Below are 22,507 nucleotides of genomic sequence, written 5' to 3' on the forward strand. Positions count from 1 at the left end.
GCCGCTTTGTCATAATGTAATCCAGTAAAGTTGAACATCCCTCTGACACAGTCAAAGCTAAAACACCTTGAATACGGTGAAATTTGGAATTATTGCACGGCTGCTGGATTGCAGTAGTTTGTGCTCGAGGTGCTCAAGTTTCCACCTATGTTGTTGATTCGCAAACATGATTTGTTTATCCAGACATCGTGTCAGATTTCTGAGGAAAACCTGTGCTGTTCAAACAATGCGAGGACTCTTCCCGCGACTCACTGACACGCGTCCTCCTCGATCCTCATGTGTCCGGGGCGGTAACGCCGCGTGTAACAGATGCTGGCACCAAAGGTGCTCCCCAGTCACACGGGGGGAGATCATGTCAACACAACGCATGCCCCCTCACTGCATTGTGTACACACCTGACCCGGAACAAAGTGGACAACACAACACTAACCAAGCCCGTCCTGAGACAGAAATCTCACTGTGAGCCACACTCCTCAACACATTGATGAGACAGGCTGACACCGCGGCACACAGGAGGAGAGGTGTGGGTGTGACAGCACACTACCATAATTTCATCCTGCCATTACCTGCCCAGCCACTCACAGTTATGCTCACGGAGACAGATGCACAAACACTGCAAGCAAGCGAACGTGCGCGGGCATACACAAAAAAACACAAACACAGGCGCGGCGCGCACGAAAAAAACACACAGCACTCAGTTAGAGGCGATGCCAGTACCCTGCTTCTCGTTGTGACCCGTTGTCAGGCCGCCGGATGAGTGTTGTCAATTGAGCTGACAGAAATAAGCATATTAGCTACAACAAACTCTGGCAGTGTCTCCCTCGCCATTCGAGTGGAGCAGCGTGAAGGAGTGCAGCAGGCTGAAGGCTTTCCGCTGAGCTTAACCAACGCGGGCGTCGGTTTACACCTGCTTCGCTTGAGTTGACACTGAAACGGGGTCAAGGTGTCAACGCAGGAACGTCTCTGCCGCTGACACACAGCGTCCGCAGAGCTCTGACCGTTGATGAGATGAACGATTATATATGAAACTATCAGACTTACCCGACATGTGGATGGTTATTTCTTTTGCGACAAGGCTGAAAATTGGCTTTACATTTATGTTGACCATTATATGCTATGTGAATTCAAATGCAAATACCTTTAAAACTTTTTTTAATAGTTCTGAAGCTGGAATGATTTGCCCTTATTTCTCTGAGTAGCTGTAGGTCATTTGAATCTGAACGGTGAAATATTTTTTCTTCTACAAAAAGCATCAGCTTTTAGATCAAAGCTCTGTTTGTATTGTAAAAACTCAACTTACTGAACAGTTGCTAGGGCAGTTGTCCCCCCAAAAAATGTACAGTTAACTGAAAAATGTACAGTTAACCTACTATTCCACCAACTGATTGTGTGCAATGGATAAAATCTGCATGCTATCTCCATATTAACTAAATGTGTGCACTGAGTACACTCCAGGCGGCAGCATTATTAGTCCTAATAAATGATAAATAAACATAACAAGCTAGTATTACATTAAATAATTTAACCTTATTATTTTATATTAAGATTATAACAACAGACCAGTGGGCACCTTCCTAACTGACTGTGAATCTTAACTCAGATAAATTAGCCTTTAGATGATCGAGCCATATAGGGTGCTGAGCTGTAAAATGCCACATAACTTGACCTTGAGTTATTTGGCAAACTATTTCTAAAGAACAGAACAACATGTGATGCTTCAGAGGACCCCAAAATAACTCCAAGGATCCTTATAGTAGAACTTTACTGACTAAGTGCATAATTAGACCTTAATCCTTCAGGCCTTGTACCTTATTTTGTCTGAGTAGTAGATCGCAATAAGTCCAATCCTTTATGTCTTCAGGGCGTGCTTGAAGTTTGATGGGCGTACGGATACGTATGGCAAGGTCAACAGGAACATTTTCTTCACTTATTTATCTGAAGACTCACTTAATGGATAATCAGAACCATTAATTCTGCATCTGTGGACCAGGCTTGTTCCAGTTCATCCCACAGATGCTTGATGAGTTTGGGATCTAGTGAATTTGGAGGCCAGGTCCACACCTCGTGTTGTTTACCATGTTTTTTTGTTTTTTTAGTTGTTCCTAAATCATTTATGTGTGTGTGTCTGTGTCAAGCTGAATCCTGATGAGGTGGGGGGGTCTGGTCTGGTCTAGTTGGGTGGCACATGTCTAAGTAACATCCACACGAATGCCAGGTCCAAAAGTTTCCCAGCCGAACACTGAATTGTCGACGTTATTTACTTCCCCTGTCATAATGTTGTGGCTAATCGATGCATGTAAATATAGTAGTACGTGGCATTTGAGTTTTTCCTCATTTCCTCATTAGAGTCAATTCATATGGCAGATAGAGCAACACAAAGAGTAAGTAAGAGTCAGGGCTCTCGGAGTTACATTCCATGCGGATATGAAGCCTACTTGGGGGGATGCTGCGCCTTTCTTAGCATAAAGCATAATGAGCAGCTCACATGTTGAGCAGCTTATTTAATTTCACGTCTCCACCCACCCATGACCTCCCAGTGTTGTCATGTGACTACCAGCACACACCATATACAAGAATGTATAAGGCGGAAATGTTTGAACAGCTACAAAATGGGGATAGATATATAGCTTAGACTGAGAGTTAGTGTTATGTTGGTGCCACTTATTGGAGTCAGCTTTTACAAATGTCTCTGGATGTTTTATTTTTTTTTGCTTGTCATTTTAAACATGGAACATTTAAACACAAAAGATGAAGTGCTACGCAACAGATCGCATTTCCCTCTCGCAAACCGTCAATCAATAGGCCGCTAATACGAGCTCCAAATGGTTCGGGAACTGCTGCTTTACCACTTCCCTGCCCATGTCACCCTTTGAAGTCCAGTAACGATATCCGACATTTGAGATTAGCCGAAGTGAAAACTAATAATAAATTAGTAATATCTGAGCCGTGAATATTTGATTTTAAACATCCAGTCTTTAATGTGACAGGTTCAAGGGCAAGAAACATAATGCCAGCCTTGATATCGCTGAAACCAACACACACAAGAGTGGTTTCGGTCGGATTTCATAACGCTCTCCATGAGGCGAAACAGCCTTTCACTTCCTCTGATGTAACACTAAGACATTTATGCCCAGCAGAGTGTTCTGTACAATGAACATGGATCCTACTCGCAATATGAAGAAATAGAAAAAAGGTCACGGAAGTTCTCTTTTGAAAATCTGCACTTATGAGCAATTAGACAAACCCTGAAGTTTATCATCTTGTTTACTACTATCCATTGTGTATTACCACTTAACCTTAAAGAGCCTGTACCAGGATTGGACAAAAATGTTGCCAATCTATCACAGGACTAACACAGGAAGGGAAACAAGTATTTACACTCATATGCACCCACTGCCAATTTAGAAACGCCAATTAACCGAATAAACATTAAACAATTAACAACTATTATCAACTAGCTGTTGATGAGAATTAAATTGACCCAATGGACACCTATACTAGTGGATAGCTTAGCTTAGCTTAACTTAGCTTAAGAATAGCTGAGTACAATACAAACAAAAGCAGAATCAGGTGAATCATTTACCGCATTTAAAGCTTTGACACCCATATACTGATGAACGTTATGGCACTAGTCAGCAGCTAGCCTGACTGCTGTTTTTCAATTTTCAGAAGTGACTATTCTGTGCTTGTCTGGCCAATGAAAGACTCAGACAATGAAATGCATTTTGGACCGATGGCCCTTGATTAGGGAAGAGACAGCTTAACTAAGCAGTTGCTGCTCAGACTGCTGCACACAGCATTAAAACCAGAAAAATTCAAGAAAACAGTAATTAAGATTATTAAAAAATCAAAAATACGATACATGATGATTCTGTTAACAGGATAAGTAAACGTCCAGCATGTGAAGGTAAGCAGCATAGCAAGAGTGTGCATACATGAATACGGTAAATATTGGGTCAAAAGGTCAGAGGTTTCCTGGGAATTCATTAGAAAGCTGCATATAAATGAGGGATTCTGCACTATGACATAACATAAGTCATTTTAATTGAGGGCTTCAAATTCCAGCACAGACAACCGCATCAAGACAGCAATTATGAACAAAAAACTACCTCTACTGAGACGACTCCATGGCCGGGCAGTCGTGAAATGGTTCAGAAACAAAAGCACCTCATAACCATCATCCCTTCCCTTTTACTTGCCACATCAACTATGCTAGTCCCGCTGCTGAAATGGCAGCCTCCTCTGAAGCAGCTGCCACGAGGTGCTCCTTCATGTCCTGACAGAGGAATCTTTTCTTCCATTTGCCCCCTGAATTAGCATGTCACATTTATCGATCGCAGCTTTTATCCTGCCCCCAGCATGCCACCGGGCCCGGGCTCTAATGCTCACACGGCTCTTTGATGCCCTGAAGACACTCTGACCACCTGTAGACCAAGATCACGCGTTCAGCTGTATCTCATGTAAAGATCTCCCAGCAAGAGGCGGAGAGAGAGTCGGTGCACTGCACACTTTTGCGCATTCTCTTACCTGAGCTGATTGAAACTCAGATCTAGTCTTTTTGCAAACTGCCCGTAAGTGTCTCCAAGGAACGCCGGAATCTCATCGCAGTCATGTCCGATGAATGAAATCTTAAAATTAAAACACATGATAATTGTGAGTTAAGTGGCAGGAATTGCACACATTCAAAACACTACACAACAGTAAGTTTAAATTCAATCTGAATGAATGGCACATATGACCATACAGACATGAGGCTTCACTGCAAACAAAGCCAGGTGTCAACAACATCTGTCACGCTATTAATACAATAAGCATGTATTCATTGTAAATGCATGTCTTCCACTTGGAATTCCACTTTAAAAAAGTGAGCAGCAGTTACAATACACAGCTGTGGGTGCACGATGTTGCCACAGCATAAGAAGCGTTATTATCTCCAGTCAAGCTGTGGGAGGAACCGAACAACTGAAAGTGAAGTCTGGATACAGTGTGTCACATGACAGCGGTGGAGTCGAAAACAAAAATCGGCGCACAGCACTGGTAAACGTTACTGTGTTTTAAGACATCGCTTTTTACGTGCCACGGACAAAGCCTGACACAAATAGTTCCTTAAACAAACTTACTTGGGTCCCATTCAAAGCGACCAGCGACTCGTTGTGCGCCATGAGTTCTCCCGGATAATGACAGATCAGCGTTTCTTAGGTAAAAGTCTGTGGGTTTCCGTTTCCAAAACCGGCTCGCTGCTGTCAGCATGAAATGCTGGCGTTTGATGGCGAAGCCCGGCTTTTCTCTTTGAGGGTCTACCGCCGCTTCTCAATTGACTCTACAGTTTCCGCGTGTCGCGAGGATCAGCTGACCCGCTGTTGTGCGGAAGCACGCGGCCACTGTTTGTTAGTGAGGAAATGTCAGCGCTGCTGACAGTCTCCTGATGTCAGGGTCGGAGTAAGTCACAACGCAGGTGAGGAAAAGCTTCTGCTCACAATTACACTGCGTTTCAAGTTAAAACACTTGTTTCGGAACAGGTCCAACTTAATCTGTTAACCCTTTATAGTGCAGTCATTGAAACACTTGGGAATTCTAAATTTCAACCCGAGTGTATTATTTTCATGGAGACAATCAAGATTAATGAATCTAACATATAGCTATGGTTCTGTGTCTTTAAGTGGTAAATAAATTAGAACATAAGTGCTGGTGTCAACATAGCCTACACATTATCACATAAGACAACATCAGACCACTTCTTCATTGTGGTACCTAATAGGGCACTTACACTTAACATTCATGCAGAGGTGGACCTTGAATTTCCATATTTGACCTGATTTCACCAGAGAATGTTTCCTTGATCTTCTCTGATTGGTTGAATGAAAACCGCATGCTTATAAACCTCCCTGAGAATGTAAAAAGTATGTCAAATTAGCAATACAAAAGCAATTGAAAAATAGGCAAAGGATCTGACTGGTCTTGGGCTCCCCTTTCTCTTCTTTTTCATGTGTGCCCGGTTTGTCTGTCCTGAAGGTGTGTGCCCTGACTGAGGGTATAATCTATAGCAGGGGTGTTAAGCTAATTTTCATTCAGGGCCCACAAATGGCCCAATTTGATTTGAATCAGGCCGGACCAGTAACTTAATAACATAATAACCTAAAAATAACAACAACAACTCCAAATGTTTCCCTTCATTAGTGCAAAGAAGTACGTGAAATTGCACTTTGCAAATTCATGCTGCGGGCTAGATTTGACACACTAGCAGGCCAGTTTTGGCAATCAGGCCATATACAGTATTTGACACCCCTAGTCTATAGCCTACTTGTCAAACTCATTTCTTAATATATGTGCAAAAAACAAGAGAAAACAATGTTTAAATTGAATATGTTATCATGTCTTACTGTTAGCTTCAGTAGCCGCCTTGATTAGCCAAACTGACCTCTAGAACGAGCTAATGGCCAGCCAACTTATTGGGGTTTACCTGAAGTTTACTTGAGAAACTCATATCTCAATCCTAAAAGAACAATAAATAAATAAATAAATATAAATAAATAAAGAGTTCATAAACTGGACGCAATGTCTCCAATGTGCATGTGCTAGCTTGAGTAGCAAGTTGGCCTAAGTAGCTGCCTAAATTAGCCAAGTTCACGAAAAGTTATACAGTTGCTCTTTTTAAGTGGTTTAACTTGGATATATTTGCCTTCATCTCCCCAAAATACCTCAATTGTACGTATGTTACCTTAAGTAGCTGCCTTAATTGGCCTGTTTTACCACTGAGGATGTAAAGTGTCTTTTATGGAGAAATACTTCTCCAACTCCTTTCTGATCCTAATTCCTAAAGGCATTTATAAACCCAAAACATAGCTCTTAGAAATATTTACAACAATGCACAGACCCTTTTTCCAGGTAGCCCCTGTTACAATGTCAACATCTTTATGCTTCTTTGTCCATGAAATATTAAACGCTGCCCCCTGTGTCCATAAAGCAAATTCATAGCATAAATCCTTTCAAATTACAACACATTACTTACCCTTTTGGCATAGCGGCCAGCAAGAATATATAGCTGGCTTTGGCTTTATTTGCTGACAATAGCTTTCACAGGAACGAGCCTTCTCCCTGTCAGAGATGTGGTATCCTATGGAAGCGGCTGTCAAAACATCAGGTGGGATCGTCCAGCCAGATCTACAATTATTAGAAGTATTTCTAAACAATAGTCCTAGTTTTACCATTAAGCTGAATTTATGAGGAAAGTGTGTGTTTTGCAAACATCCCCAATCTAATAGGCAGAGCAAATGCTTTCCTAAACCCAGCATTCAGACTTTTCTCTATATAATGTATGAGGATACTGCTTTCTTTAAATTTAAAATATTAAACTTCTAACAAATATATAGCTTCTATTCTTGAAAACTAACAGCTTTGCTACTTTTCTACTGACAATGACACCTGTGATTTAACATGATCTGTCTAAAAATGTCTAATTTTAACCGTGAGAGGTTACCAAAGGCTTGTGACATCGGGTTTTCCATCACTTTGTCCAAACTACATGACTGTAGGCTTATCATTTTGGTTTTACTTTCATGATGCATTGGTCTGTATTCCAAACAGTATAAGTAAACATCTGTCATGTTGCTGCAAAGCCACAAGCAAACCCCTTATATTGTCCTTTCAATTTGTCAACAGTGTGGGAGAAGGGGATTTAAACATGAATCATCCGGGTAGTAACATTTTAAAAGGAGTTCAAAATGAAATGGTGTCCATGGACAGAAACAAACATAGCCCAGGGACATAGCCATCGCCTAAACACCTCAAGGAAGAAGATATTTGCAGGCAATGGCTCTTTCCGAGACACATGAGCTGATGCACACCATGCCACTAACGCTGGTAAACTTTGTATATCTTGGAACGCTTGATATTATTCATAGCATGTGATGTGACACCTGTTAGCTGCAATAGTTAGCATTCATGAGTGGATTAGGGGCTTACGTGCGCAGCCTGCACAACTGTGCAACAATATGCATGAAGAAAAATGTTTCATTCTTCAAATATTTACACATATGTCATGATATTGTTTGCATCATCTCTCGCAACTTGCATGACTTGGCAACATTATAGGAATGGGATTGTAGTTAGTCTCAGTACGTTTTAGAGATTTATTTGTTCAGAATGTTCAGTTTGTTCATAATTCCTTAGATAACTTGTGCCAAGATGGATTATGTATCACTAAATCATATACTTAAAGGATAACGGGATGCAGATGTAACAGCAGGTGATTATCAATAACTATTAAAGTGAATAAATGGGCCTGGGGGCAGTGGTGGAATTGTAACTAACTGTAATCCAGCAACCAGAGAATATCCAAGGCCAAAACAATCGTCATACACACACAGGGAGGCTTTTAATGCAAAAGATCTGCCGTGATGACGATGTTCTATTGTAAACTAAAATTCCATTATAAGACAAAAGCATGAAATGGCAAACAAACATCTTAGCTCACAGTGCATGAGATTTCAAATAGCTATTAACTAGGCTACTAACCACTATTTGAATATCATGACAGTAGTACACAGGTAGTTCATGGTACATCTAGAGTGATCACTGCAGGTGATCTAATATCATTTACCTAAACGTTTAGGTCTGTTTAAATCTATTTAAAATACATATGATTAAAAAGAATGACTGTAAGAAAAAAAAAAGGAAAAAAAACACTTGATGACACGTGATGAAATCCTTCATTTTTTCATGCAGGACATGCAGGCACGCATATTGTGTCTAACATTAAATCATCTTATCTGACAGCTATGTTTATATTACTGTAATTGAACGTTTTAATGATTAGTATTGTTGCTGGATGAGGCAAACTTGCACACTTCTGGGGTCGCATCAGCTCCTCACTGAGACGCATCTGAAAGTTTGAGTGCGCCTTCCTGCTCTTCCGCCTCCCTGCATGCGGAATGACGTCACCTGGGACCTCCCATACGCGGAAACGCTCACAGTCTCCCTGCTGCTCGCCCAGAGAGGGAGAAGGAGAGAAAAGGAAAGAGAGAGAGTGCGCGCATGGCTTCAGTTCTCTCTGTGCTCCTCTCGGTGCTTCTCATGCCACTGAACGCAATCTTGCGTTCGAGCAAAATAAGTTTTCTTTAGACAGAGGGACGTCTTAACGTTGTCACAGAGTTATTTTTTTATATATTTTTTTTTTTTTTTTAAATTCTTCTGACGCTTTACATCGGAGCTTATATAGGGAATGATTCCAGGTAATGTCGTGCCACGGACTTTCCTGTAAACCTGTCCTTCCCTCTTGGAAAAGAAAAAAAAAATGTGCTGCATGCGTGTATTTTGCTAGTTTTAATAGTCTCCTCTGCAGCCTTTTTCTTTTATCTGAATATCTTCTGTGGTTCTTTTATTTCTCTCTTTCTTTTTTTTGAAAACCACAGGCTTGATTTTTTGAAATATGGTCTGAAACTAAACAAGAAAGTAGAAGCGGTCCAAGGTAAAATTAATAACTTAACGGCAAACGTGATTTAGTAGTTTTTAAATTATGGGTTAGATAAAAACTGGAGGTCCGCAATTAGGAAAGTTTTTTATTTCCCATTTAATGCGAGCTCCATAAATCAGCTTTACTATTGTAAATCCGCTCTTCCTCGGCCCAGCACCGCTCACAGTAATCCTGCAACTCCCAACACATTTCCTCGCGAGATGTAAATAGTTGCATTTTGCACGCGCGGTGATTCATAAATATGTCGTTGTTATGAAATATAAGGGGATATTAAAACTTTCTATTTAAATATCGTGAATTATGGTCGCGAAAATGTGTTCCCATTTAAGAGGAATGCCGAGTATTTTGGTGTCTGGTGCAAGGGGAGCCCATTCGTCATAAGGACAATAAAGAGGGTTTTCGCCTGACAGTGGAAATTTATGGTTGCCCTTCTTTGCCCTAATAACTCACATATTGTGTCACGGACTGACATCCCTTGCAGAAAACAGCAAGCCTGTTATCAATCACGCATCTTTGCATATTGTGAAACGTCCCTCCTTCAGTTTTTTTTTTTCCCCCTGCCAGAAAAAACAAAAAAACATTGAAGCTCAGCTCATTTTGACTTTTGCCCTCACACGTTAAATTAAAAAGAAAGTTTATTTTGGAGCTGCTGTTTACTTACATATAATTATCTAACGTAATAATAATAATGAGGATAATTGTTGCTTCTTTTGTATTTATTCCTACAAGCTATAATCAGTCATACAGTATAGGCTTATAACACGATTTTTTTTCCCCCCCTATTTGCATTGCACTCTCAATTGCACTTTTACTTTGTTGATTACATCCCACATTGAATTTACGCACACGCATTTTTTATTTCTGTTTTTCGAGAAAACATATTTTGCCCCCCTCGACTGTCCACTCCAGGTTTTCTTGCTCTCCAAGTTGACCTGTCAAGCAGATTACCACAGAAAGAGATTAATGGCAGAGGCGGGTTGCAATAATAATCGTTTTGTTTGATGTGACAACTTTGATAGGCGTTGATTTACTTACAAACTGATAGGCTTTTAATTGAGCGCCTCCATCCCGATTGAGATGAAAGGAGAACCACATTGAAAAGCTGCCCGATTGCCCCGGAGCCTCAATACTGATTAGCCATCTCAGCGGTGAATAGTTCAGGGCATTTTAAACTTCTTTTCTCAGCGGCCTGACAGACCATTTCTCTTCCTTTCTCTCTCCCAGACCGCTCTTCTGTCCCTTAAACAAAATAAATCATTTTCATTGTATGTAAATAAAATCGAGCTGACGTGGATATAAAATGTGTGGGTTTCTCTTTTTCCGTCTTTGTTATTCTTGTTGCAGATGACAGTGTGCCCGAGGCAGATGACAGGTTTTAACAACACAATGGCTGGATGCGTTTAGCCAAAATGGAGAGACCGTGGTGTTTGACCGGGTTGTTGCACATTAACATTTCTGAATTATCGTTTCCCTCAGTTTATTTAAGAAAAATCCATCTAATATATATTTGTATATATCAACGTATTCTATATTCCTAGATTAATTTAACTTTCCATTTTTAATGATGTGCTATTTATTGATTTTCTTTTTATTCGTTATTAGTTCCTTGGCATCGGTGTTTTCCCCAAGGCTCCTTGTTAACACCATAATCGGGGCCGATTATAGCAAAAGCAGTTTAACACCTTAAAGCACTAACAGCACCTCTGTAGAACACGTGAGCCGTACTGTCTGCAAGTTATTAAAGTTTCATCATGTATACCACCTCCGAGGTGTTTCATGAAGTACTCCGAAACTTAGCACACTTTATTGAATAACCGACTGAATGGATATGAAGTTTAATCCGCAGCTTTTGCCTCTCCTTCCCCGCGCGGTCTGACGCACGGGGGTTGCTGGGCTATTGTCGATGCATCTGAAAAATTAAATCTTAACACCAGAATCGATTTATTTCCTCTGAAAACTCAGTGCGTCTCTCGCGGAGCGTCTCCCACTCCCTCTCCCTCTGCCCATTTGTTCTTTTTTTCCTCCCGCAGTCACACTGGCATGTAATCAGCCACAATAGCTGACATAAATCAAGCGGTGGATTGACAGCGTCTGACAAATAACTGATTGATTGCGGTGGAGCAGAATTGACACTTGACGGAGGGGTGGAGATAGAAATAGAAGGGCGGTGTATATTATACTGAAAACATGTGACATTCACATCCCTCCATCACTACATTGGTCTATTCCTGTCAACGCTTGTCTTTTAGGGAATTCAAGCTGAAGTGGTTGGTTTTATGGTTGCCGGTGGAAAAAAAAAAGTGCCTGCGGTGGCCGTGCGTAATGTGTGCGTAATTTGGGCATCTCCCGGGTTGGAGACAGTTAAACAACAGGGTATAAACAATTGGTAATACAACGACGGCGCCCTAAACATGGTCATTGTTGAATGGGAAGTTTCGTAGCCTTTCATTTGAGAAGAGCTTTGGTAAGCCAATGTGAAGACGAGTTATAGCCTAACTATCTGGAAAATAAGACGAATAAGATGACTGTGCTTTGTCTTCCACACACAACGTGTACACCTCTAATATGAACGGAACTTGATTACGTTAAAGCGGGCACATTGTGTTTCTTCGTGTTATCCGCACGGCATTCCGCATCCTGCCCTGAGCACACGTCCTAAATAGCGCGAGCGTTCACAGTAACCAAACTATTTATTCCTATCTCCTCCCCCGAGCTGTCAAAATAGAGGCGCTTACAAAGAGGAGAACGTCACATCCCCTTGACCCTCCAATCACCTCAGGGTCCCATTTGATTGGAAGGCGGCAAAGGCTTTAATCTCGGACTAATTCAGCTGCTTTTGAAGTGAACGTTTCTACCAGTTCGTACTTCGGGAGTACAGAGCGAGGACCTGCAGACAGACGCACAGAAGGCGCAGCGCTCATGGTGCAAGACGCAGCCACAGATCTGCGATAACCTCGCACGGTCTCCTTCCAGCTGCCGCGCCTTGCTCCTTTACCACCAGGATTACATTTTATTGAAGCGTTTTACGATCCCTTTTCCCCCGAGAGAGAGGCGAAGTGCTTGTTTTTGAATTTCTTAATGAATCTGACGAAAGCATCGCCACTTCCTTTCCTGACTATTGGGACATGATCACATCGCCCTCGGCGTCTGTCCTGAAAAATAGTGATATTTGTGCAGCGTGGGAAAGGAGCAGTTCTCGGAATAGTAGCTCGGCGAGCATCAACAAGCCTTTTCTTCACTCCGCACCTCCGTCTGATCCACTACGGCAAGCGAACCGACTTCCCATCAAGGTTTTGAAAATGCTTACCGCACGGTCGGGACACATTTTGCACCCGGAGTATCTGCAGCCTTTGCCTTCTACCCCAGTTAGTCCTATAGAGGTAAGGAATACATTTTAATCATATTTTAGTTATTGCCGTTTCGTCTGGCGATATACGTTGGGGAAGCGTATTTCTATTATTCGGTGATACGTTCGACTGCGAGTCCAGTGTTAAAGATATTATGTCGTGGCTGATAAAAAGCCTTGCAATTTGTTGACTTTAGAAGCATTACGACGTGTGGTTTTATCACGGAAAAGCCGTGCGTAAAATGATTGCCTATACACTTTCCTTTAGGAAAACCAGGAAATACCTCGATTAAACGGTCGTCTCCGAGGCTGTGCATTTTATACTCGCATGAGGACACTGTTGATGTGTGTTTTAATAGCATTCATCAACGTTTATTTGATCTTTTTGCAGCTAGATGCCAAGAAAAGTCCGCTAGCTCTGCTGGCGCAGACCTGCTCCCAGATCGGCAAACCGGACCCACCGCCCTCCTCCAAATTGTCCTCCGTAACATCAAATGGATCTAGTGAAAAGGAATCTAAATCAGGCCCTTTGAAAATGAGTGACATTGGTGTGGATGACAAATCTAGCTTCAAACCTTATTCTAAACCTTCAGACAAGAAGGACTCGTCTTCGGGCGTCTCTGGCAGTGAGAAGTCTGGTTTCCGAGTGCCGAGCGCCACCTGCCAGCCGTTCACGCCGCGGACAGGCAGCCCCAACTCCAGCACTTCAGCCTCTCCCATGCCATCGGACGGGAAATGTGGGGAAAGGGACGAAAAGAAAGACTCCGATTGCAATAAAAATGGCACTACGGACGGGTCTGGCACCACTAGCCACAGCAGGATAAGCGTGAGCTGTGGTGGAATTAACGTGGAGGTCAACCAACACCAGGAGACGACACCTGGCACTAAATCCTCCTCCTCGGAGTCCTCATCTGTAACTTCCGTATCCTCCGCATCCGTTCTCGGGTCAGGACTTGTGGCGCCGGTTTCTCCTTACAAGCCGGGACAGACAGTTTTCCCTTTGCCTCCTGCCGGTATGACCTACCCAGGTAGTTTGGCTGGGGCCTATGCCGGTTACCCTCAACACTTCCTGCCCCACGGAGGGAGCTTGGTAAACGCACAGCTGGCTAGTTCACTGGGTTGCAGTAAGGCTGGATCCAGTCCCTTGGCCGGGGCTTCTCCACCGTCCATCATGTCAGCCAGCCTGTGTAGAGACCCTTACTGCCTCAGTTACCATTGTGCCAGCCACTTAGCGGGCGCAGCCAGTGCTTCCTGCACGCACGAATCCGCAGCTGCAGCTGCCGCTAACGCCCTCAAGAACAGCTACCCACTAATGTACCCGACACACCCCATACACGGCGTTCACTCCTCGGCGCCTTCATTTAGCGGACACCCCCTGTACCCGTACGGTTTCATGCTCCCCAACGACCCTCTCCCCCATGTTTGTAATTGGGTGTCGGCAAACGGACCGTGCGACAAGCGTTTCTCCTCCTCAGAGGAGCTCCTGAACCACCTGAGGACACACACTGCTTTTACCGGGGCCGAGAAGTTGATATCTGGTTATCCCGGGTCTTCGTCCCTAGCCAGCGCCGCAGCAGCGGCCATGGCCTGCCATATGCACATGCCACCATCAGGAGCCCCCGGGAGTCCCGGGACTTTGGCTCTACGGAGCCCGCATCACGCGTTAGGACTGAGCACCCGCTACCACCCGTACTCCAAAAGCCCCCTGCCGACCCCCGGCGCTCCCGTTCCCGTCCCCGCAGCCACCGGCCCTTACTACTCACCTTACGCACTGTACGGCCAGAGACTCACCACAGCATCAGCGCTCGGATACCAGTGAGGAGAGGAAAAAAATAAAAAAATAAAGGACTTGTTAAAAGTTTATAGTACTGAGAATGCAAATATAAAGACTTTTATATTAACTGCGCTAAAACTTATGGGCGGGATCCGTGGACTTCAACTGTATTTATTTATATGTCGGCTTAAAAGCAGGCGGTAAAAGCTGCAAATGGAAAATATTTGAGCAACTCAAAAAGTGCATTATGTCGAAACTGAACTCTATAGGTAAAGTGAAAACACACACATATGTTAGAGTACTAATTAAAGTAGGGGTCCTCATTTCGATGTTAATTTGAAATTGCTATGATTGTATTTGTTCTTATTTAATGTCTCATTGAGAAGAAAATAATTTACATGCATGTTTGTTTCTTAAAATCTCAGAAATTGTCCACATTTTAAATTGCCGTTATTTTTCAGGTGTACACCATTGGACAGAGAATTGGTATTTTTTTGTATGTATTCTGGAAAAAAAAATAAGAAACAATTCTGTTCCATATCTCCGTGTGCCTCATTTTCTGAAGTGTTCGCATTATTCACTTTGAGTCAGATTTATTTTTCCACTGGCTGCTTTTTTTTTTTTTTTTTTTTTTTTAATCGGCCTGTTAAATTATTAGGTTTGAGAAATACTGACATGATCGTTTCCGCCAACACAGGCCTATAGATTTTCCAGTCAGACTCAGAGTACTAATTAATTGTGTATGAGGGTTTTTTTTTTATGTGTGGAAATTTTTACATTTCACTAACATTTGTTTCTTTCTTTCTCTTATTTCTGCCTTTCTCGCTATAAGCCAAACTTTCGTCAAGCTTTAAGAATGCAAGTGGGAATTTCTTCGTGCGCGTCTCTGCGCGTGTGCGCACGGAGCTAAACGGGCTTCACGAAGTGAATTTATTCCACAGATTTCACTTTGCTCTTGGGGGGAATTTTGTCGATGAGTTTCAGGAGTTGTGACGGCTTTCGTTGAGGCTCTCCTGCGTAAAACGTGTGAAATGCGCCAGAAAGTGACTGCACGAGGAAGGACAGCTGTTTCTGTAGTTACAACAAAAAAAAAAAAAAAAAACACGAGTACATGTATTTAATTCATTCACTAAATATATATATGGAAAAAAAAGATAAATCGATATCACAACCTTAAAAGAAAGACAGACTTTGATCTGAATTATTTGCTGCTGTTGGAAGTTTAATGCACTAAAAATTTTACAAGCGTCTTAAACTCGTGGGTGTTTTTTATTATTATTATCATTTGCACTTGGGCTAAGAGGAAGACTCGGATTCTCCACGGAGGTGATATTTCGGCGTATATGTTATTTTTTTCATTGGATGCTGTTATTAAATTTGATCATCTCACCGAATCTTGTTACTTGTGGAATTTGAATGCAGATATAAAACAGCTCCTGGGTCGGATTTGCGCATCCTCATATTTAATGTATGCGTTTAATTTACGCGCTTTTAAAAGTTACAGAGGACGTCCCAACAATTATATATTAACACAAAAACCTAATATATATTAGGTTTATTTATATATATGTGTGTGTGTATACATACACACACGTAATGCACATTCATTTGTTTTATTAATGACCATGTATTTTACAGCTGATATTAATGACGTAAATATCTGTTGCGCATTTTCACGCATTTCGACGCTTCGCATTTTTACATGTATATATAAAACTTAAAGTCAAAATCAATGGTTACACAATAGTCACAAATGGCTTTCACACTTGGTGTTTATGCATCCTAGAAACGTAATCGTTATCTTTCTTTGGACATGCATTAAAACGGAAGTATTAAAATCCATCATTACTATTATCATTATTATTGTTATCATGAAGAACGCGTCCTCAGCTAATGTCGTCTCTTGCCTTAAACAATAATAATAATAAACAAAAAACAACTTCTCTCGTGGTGTGTATGAGGCCCACACGCGTCCTAAACTGATGTAATGACGGTGAAAGGGAGCAATTTCCATTTTTACCCACATCATGGTGGCTATGCTCGGAGGTCCCCGGTGGAAAGCAATTTATCATGCGCCCCTCCCCCTGGCCCTGTCACAGGAGGAACAGGCAGGCACATGTGTGCATGAATTACCAACACTCCCACCTACCCAGCCCTCCTTCCCTCCCTCTCCCACTGTGGAGATTTGACACAGAGGAGAGGGAACATGGGGGATTAGAGTATGCCAGAGTATTAAAGTGCATATTCACTGTGTCCATCAAGGCCTTGGAGTGCTTAGGTGTGCACCCAGGAGCTCTGCAGAACAAAAAGATCCACAACAACTCATTTTGAGCTGTGTTTCTTTGTCGTTCTAACTCCTGATTTAATCAACAGTGACCCCATTAAGCAAATTAATATGGTTTTAATTTCACTTTTGGCCCAACTTAGGTTAACTTTGTAAAAAAGTTTTACGTGCGGAGAGGCCGCAGGAATAAAATCCACCAGCGATTCCTTACCAAAGAAGACATCAAGTTATACATTTTCTGGAAATTCTAAAAATATATTGTCCATTCCTTACAGCCTCTCATTCAGTCGTCGCCCTCAGCTCGGCAGTGTCTCCACCCCAATCGAAGGGGACAAAACACATTTACCGAAATAAGCCGGAAAAATCTGAACGATGTGAAAACCGCATTTTTAGGAACGACACACTGTGCTTCTTCAGGCTTGGGATCGGTACCTAAAGCGGCCATTTTAGATTCTTGGGACGCGCCTCGCAGAGAGACACACACGCTGCAGGAAACCTGGCGGGACATCTGGCGAACAGGGGGAGCCCGGGACGTGACTCACACACCTAACCCCATATTCAACCCCGCTGAATTACTGCCACTAAAGCTGTCATTAGTGGGTGTGTGGCACAACATAAAGACATGCATTTGTCTGCAGTGGCAAGGCTATAGTTTGGATAACAGCTGTGTCAATAAGGGGAAAAAACCACCACAATGTTGGGACATGGAGTCAATGATGATCATCTTTAATGTATATGTGGTCATTTTATGATAGAGATCAATACTAGCTTTGTTCACAGAGTTTACTTGGTTGGTTCTTGATATTTCTTAATTGCATTTGTTGCTACTTTTCAAACATAGATTATACACCAGCTTCTCAGATGCCACACACACACGCGGGCCTACTGTACACTGCATGCACCTACACCTCATCTACACCTTCGCACTCCAGCTGCCGTCAAAAGGCGTCGTCTTAGCTGGAGCGCTCGGCCGTCATTATCTCGGCGTGTGATTTATGGTGATACGGGCTGCTGAAGTGTCCACAGCTTCGCGATCGTGGTAATGAAGCCGTAAAGTGGGCAGCAGCGTGAAACAAAGCGTAGAGACCCGGCGGTCGTAAACAGATCCACCGCTTCGGGCAAATCCGCGCTAAATCTGACCTATTATTAAAAAAAAAATATATATCAACATTGTCTTTGGTCACGTGTCGCGTCCATCAACACTAAAGCACCCCTTTCTGACGGATTGATCCCAGAATTCAGTCCCCAACCGAGAGCTGTAATAGAGGTAATTTGGTTCTCAAAATCCGCGCCGAGGCAGACAGGAATCCCTCCCAGCTCTTCTGCATGTGGTTACCCTCCTCATTGATTTACAAATGTAAAGTGCTCATCCAGGTGATGCGAGAGAAGTGGCAGTGTTGATCTATCTGCGCCACTCAGATCTCTAACCAGTGAGACACTTTCTTGTGCTTAGACAGTCTAATTGAGGTCATTTCTGCCCGTTCCGGGCTCTACAGTGCACTGGGGTGTTTTAGTGCTCAGATAATTTGCCCATTTTCCGATCCTGACAAAGAATATTTTATGGAAATGCACCCTTGTTCCGCGCACCTTAATGGAGTATGTTGGAGGAGCGCGCGAGTTGATGAGGTTGTTGTCTGTCACTGATAAATGTAAAAAGCGGAGGAAATGTCAGGGACGGGCCCGGCTCTGAAGGGCTCTCTGCCTCCATTTGAAATCAGCGGCGCCCGAGCGCGGCATCTTCAGGGCGTCACGGCGCAACAATCACAAGGTTATTCTGATTGTTTGAAGCCGCGCGGGCGCGGCACAAGACATCTAACGGGGCGCGCCTTTGTGCGTAGCTAACCAGTAGACTATCAAAGACGGGAGTCCTTCATCTTAATTTGAGATCAAGGCATTTGCTTTCCAAGTCTTTTTTTTTGACAGGTCGAGGTTTCAGTCTACCGCATAATTGCTGTCTTCTGCCGTTCTCTCTCTCCTATGAGTAAACCCTGATGATCTTTTATGACAGTGAGTACACGATGTCATTTCCATGGGTGTGGGCCACCAATTACCATGACTCACAAGCTTACTAACGGCATAAATCCACACCGGATGCCGTACTGGATGAAGATAGAACGATTAGTCACTGCTCTTCCATTTGATATCTCTTCCAGGGAAGATCCACAACACAGACGACTAGAATAAACATCATTTGTAATGCAGCGACTGATTGCTAATTCAATCTTAGATATACTTTAGCAAAAAAAAACAACAAGCCGTTGCCTGCTAATAGAAGCAGCTGATAAATTCACCACTTGTAATTTTTGGGAGAATCATTCTAGTACTTCAAACCTGTTATGCTGATAATGGTTTAAGTGCTTTATGCAGTGGCATCAGCTGACTGGTTTGCTTGCAGTGACATAATAAAGTGCTTAGATTCACGACTGATGTTTAGAATAATGTAAAATCATTGCATCCTAAGTAAATATGTGAAACAAAGACAATAAAAAATAAATCATTAAATACCTTAAAAAACAGGAAAATTAGCCAAAAAAATATACTTAAGAATACTTTTATATTGAATATTTTTTATTTTATTATGTTAACTTTTGAATTTTCAATCAGAGAATATTTTTGCACAAGTAACTAAAATCAGACTGACCTGAGTTAAATCTGCATACATGACAAAATTGCTTTCAAATATTATAATATATAATAGAATATAAAATTACTGCATGCAACAAAATATGAATCACAAACATAAATAAATACATTGATAACACTAATAACATGCACAAGAGTGACTTTGCATGACTTGATTTGTTAATTTTACATGGAAATTCAGGTCCTGATCAGCTAATGTGCAATAAAAGTACAATTTTGTGTTCGTACCAGTTTTGGCTTTGAGGACAAAACTAACCGAGTCTGCTGACATTTGTTATCACAAAATTAAGATACACTGTAAAAAACTGGTTTGGGAAATGGATCATGTACAACAGCAACTCGGTGAATCTCAGTTCTGTGTTACTGGCATTAATGGAGAGTGTTACCATTTGGCTTTATGACTTATTGTTTACTGGAAAATCTTACCCGTCCGGTGTCATCATTGATCGATACACCTACGCATTATACCAGGTTTCAAAGAAACTAAGAAACCAAAGTGGGCGTATTTGAAGAGATTTGGAAGGAAAGTGGAAACAACCAACGGTACAACACTTTCTTCTCTGGCAGTTCCATCCACGTATTTATTTTTTTGTTATGGGGCCAATGCGTGTATAGAAATAAGACATGAGGAAACGAATTCATAATGCGACCAATTCATTTTAGGCTACTTAAATTACACATTGTGACCACATTCAGTGTATATTTACTCAAGCACTGTACACAACAATACCTTTTTGAAGGACTTGTACTTTACCTGAGTGTATTAATTTACACCATCATCGTGCAGGTCATATTGCAGAAAACATTAATCATGTCACAACCCAGTGGATTTATAGTTGTCCTTGTACATACACTATATAAAGTAGTTCAAACTAGCCCCACCTTCAGTAGCAATAGTAACATCCTGCTTACACAGCGACTCTTCATTAGAAATCATCAAATGAGACTAAACTAGTACTTTTACTTTAAATACATTGTTTTGCTAAAACCATTTACTTTCTAATGCAGGACTTTTAATATTTAACATTTAATATTTCGCATGCATATCTACATTGCTCAAATTGAACATTTGCTTAGTTAAATAATCATTTTTTTTTCTGCCACAACTGGCAGCAGTGCAAATCCCATATAACTTTATTATGGCAGCTATTTTAACTTGTCATCCAAGGAAGAGGTGAGAAATTTCCAAGTAAGACATGGCAGCAGGTAATCATCACATAAAAGGCCAGGATCCAGGACGTAGCTCAGTTCAATGGAATGCAATTGGTTTTACTGTCATCATTTATAGCTTTTGATTGTCCTGCCGTGACGTCCCACAATCGCAGAGGTGTGCTGTCAAATGATAACCTCACCGAACAGTTAGCAGCTGAAGCTGTTTTCTCACTCCGTGATTCAAATTACCTGCTGCCGTTTGTACACTTTGGTGATAATACACTAGTACAAATTGGTTGCAACACAGATAGTTAGTGTTCAGTGCTGCTAGGCAACTGTTGGTATCTAGACGCCCAGAGCAGAGACCGACGCCCATAGCCAGGTAACACAACACATTCAACTAAATGAAAGAATGAGAGGCCATGTGGAATGGACACGTTGTGTTGATGTGTATACCTTAACAACAGTATGGTGCTGCGTTCACTGTTCCACCCATAATAGCGGCCGTTTCCTCGAGCTGTTACCTCCTGCCTGAAATTTTGTGGGCGGCCCTTCCAAGGTGGCAACCATTGACGGTAGATGGTGTTTTTAATCATACATGAGTGCTCCATGTGGATATTATGGGACACTGCACGTTCGCCTAAAGGGGGGAATACATACAAGAAGAACGTATCGACTTTTGAATGATAGATGTGTCATAAATTGCATAACAGTTAGCTCACCAAATGTTTCCCGCTAGGAAACACTGTCCATGCCAACCCCCAATAAACAGGCCTCAGTCTCACGCATCGATTCATTTATTATTACTTTTTGTTATAGCTCCTTTTTACAGTCAAGGAACTATGCAGGATATTTGCTTATGAATCATGATAAGCAAATATCGCGCCGGTTCCGACCGTCAAACGTACCATTCAGGCTTGTGTCCAGACGGCGTCGTTGTGTGACGTTCTGCTCGTTTCACCTGGAAACATTTGGGGGTGGCAAATATATGACAGGATTATCTAGCCACGTCGACTGCCAGCTACAAAGCATGGACTTTATAAATAAGGACAACGGGTCGCCACTTCCCTGCTTTGGCCAAACTGGCGCTAGTTTCCACTTACTTTTCGTCTTCCGTGGATACGGGCAGCGGCGCCATCTTGCAAATTTGAATCCGGAGTCTGCGCAGTGCGGTACACTGGCGGCCAAAATCAAACGAACACGCATTTGTATTAACTACCTGAAATGATTGAAATCACCCTTGAAAAAAAATTACGTGTATTTTAATGTTTTAGTTTGGCCCACTAACATTAAGTCCCGTTAACTGGTGTGGAGGATATGGCGCTTATGAACTATACTGAGGCCAGTCACCAGGGGGAGCTCTACTTCTTTTGGCTTGACTAGTTTACCTGTACCTGTACTGCCGGAGGACCGGTACTGCTGTCCATCTTTATTCTTTTTATGCTTCAAAGCCATGGGCAATGAGTGAATCGCTATACATGTGGACAAGGCAAATTTTAGAAGAACTTGATTTGTGATCAGATCTTGTGATCAAGATAAAAACAAATGCTTGGTTGTGCTTGGGAATTTTGCACATACCCCCGACACAGAAGCTAACTGCATGTGGAATCAACTTATATAAAAATAAAAACAGATGAAATACTTTTTTTTTTAAGTGATCTCTGCGCAAACGCATGACTAGTGTACTGTTATGCAACGCACACTACCGCTGGCATAGTTGTCTTCTGCCTCTATTCCACCATTGAGCTGAATTTCCAACCTCAGCAGCTCCTTTCAAACAGCTTCCTGCAAAGAACCATATGGGGCATTAATAGTTCTCTCTCTGATGGTGATACT

The 22,507-nt window shown here is 42.1% G+C and overlaps 2 protein-coding genes across 3 annotated transcripts in view; one reads left to right on the plus strand and one right to left on the minus strand.

The window, feature by feature from the left end:
* The window catches only part of lrmda (leucine rich melanocyte differentiation associated), a 213,460-nt gene extending 191,647 nt beyond the window's left edge, over window positions 1–21,813 (minus strand). The window contains exons 1-2 of one of the 2 annotated variants that reach the window (XM_047602713.1): window positions 21,580–21,813; window positions 21,128–21,311 (exon numbers count right to left, since the gene is read on the minus strand). In XM_047602713.1, coding sequence (XP_047458669.1) covers window positions 21,128–21,282 — 155 coding nt within the window. In that variant the 5' untranslated portion in view covers window positions 21,283–21,311; window positions 21,580–21,813. Of the gene's footprint in view, window positions 1–4,527; window positions 4,629–5,120; window positions 5,371–21,127; window positions 21,312–21,579 lie in introns of those variants that run through there. The other variant, XM_047602714.1, reaches the window with a different exon arrangement.
* znf503 (zinc finger protein 503) lies at window positions 12,251–15,132 on the plus strand. The gene is made up of 2 exons (XM_047602712.1): window positions 12,251–12,852; window positions 13,210–15,132. The coding sequence occupies exons 1-2, from the start codon at window positions 12,598–12,600 to the stop codon at window positions 14,635–14,637; spliced, it is 1,683 nt and encodes a 560-aa protein (XP_047458668.1). The 5' UTR covers window positions 12,251–12,597; the 3' UTR covers window positions 14,638–15,132.
* Window positions 21,814–22,507: the final 694 nt, after the last annotated feature.

This window comes from Mugil cephalus, chromosome 13, assembly GCF_022458985.1.
Source record: "Mugil cephalus isolate CIBA_MC_2020 chromosome 13, CIBA_Mcephalus_1.1, whole genome shotgun sequence".
Classification (NCBI taxonomy): domain Eukaryota; kingdom Metazoa; phylum Chordata; class Actinopteri; order Mugiliformes; family Mugilidae; genus Mugil; species Mugil cephalus.

Bases quoted from the DNA above. Each gene is read 5' to 3' on its own strand.
- znf503 (XM_047602712.1), top strand. From the start codon at position 12,598: ATGATCACATCGCCCTCGGCGTCTGTCCTGAAAAATAGTGATATTTGT. The intron at 12,853-13,209 runs GTAAGGAATACA...ATCTTTTTGCAG, and splicing joins CCCCAGTTAGTCCTATAGAG to CTAGATGCCAAGAAAAGTCC.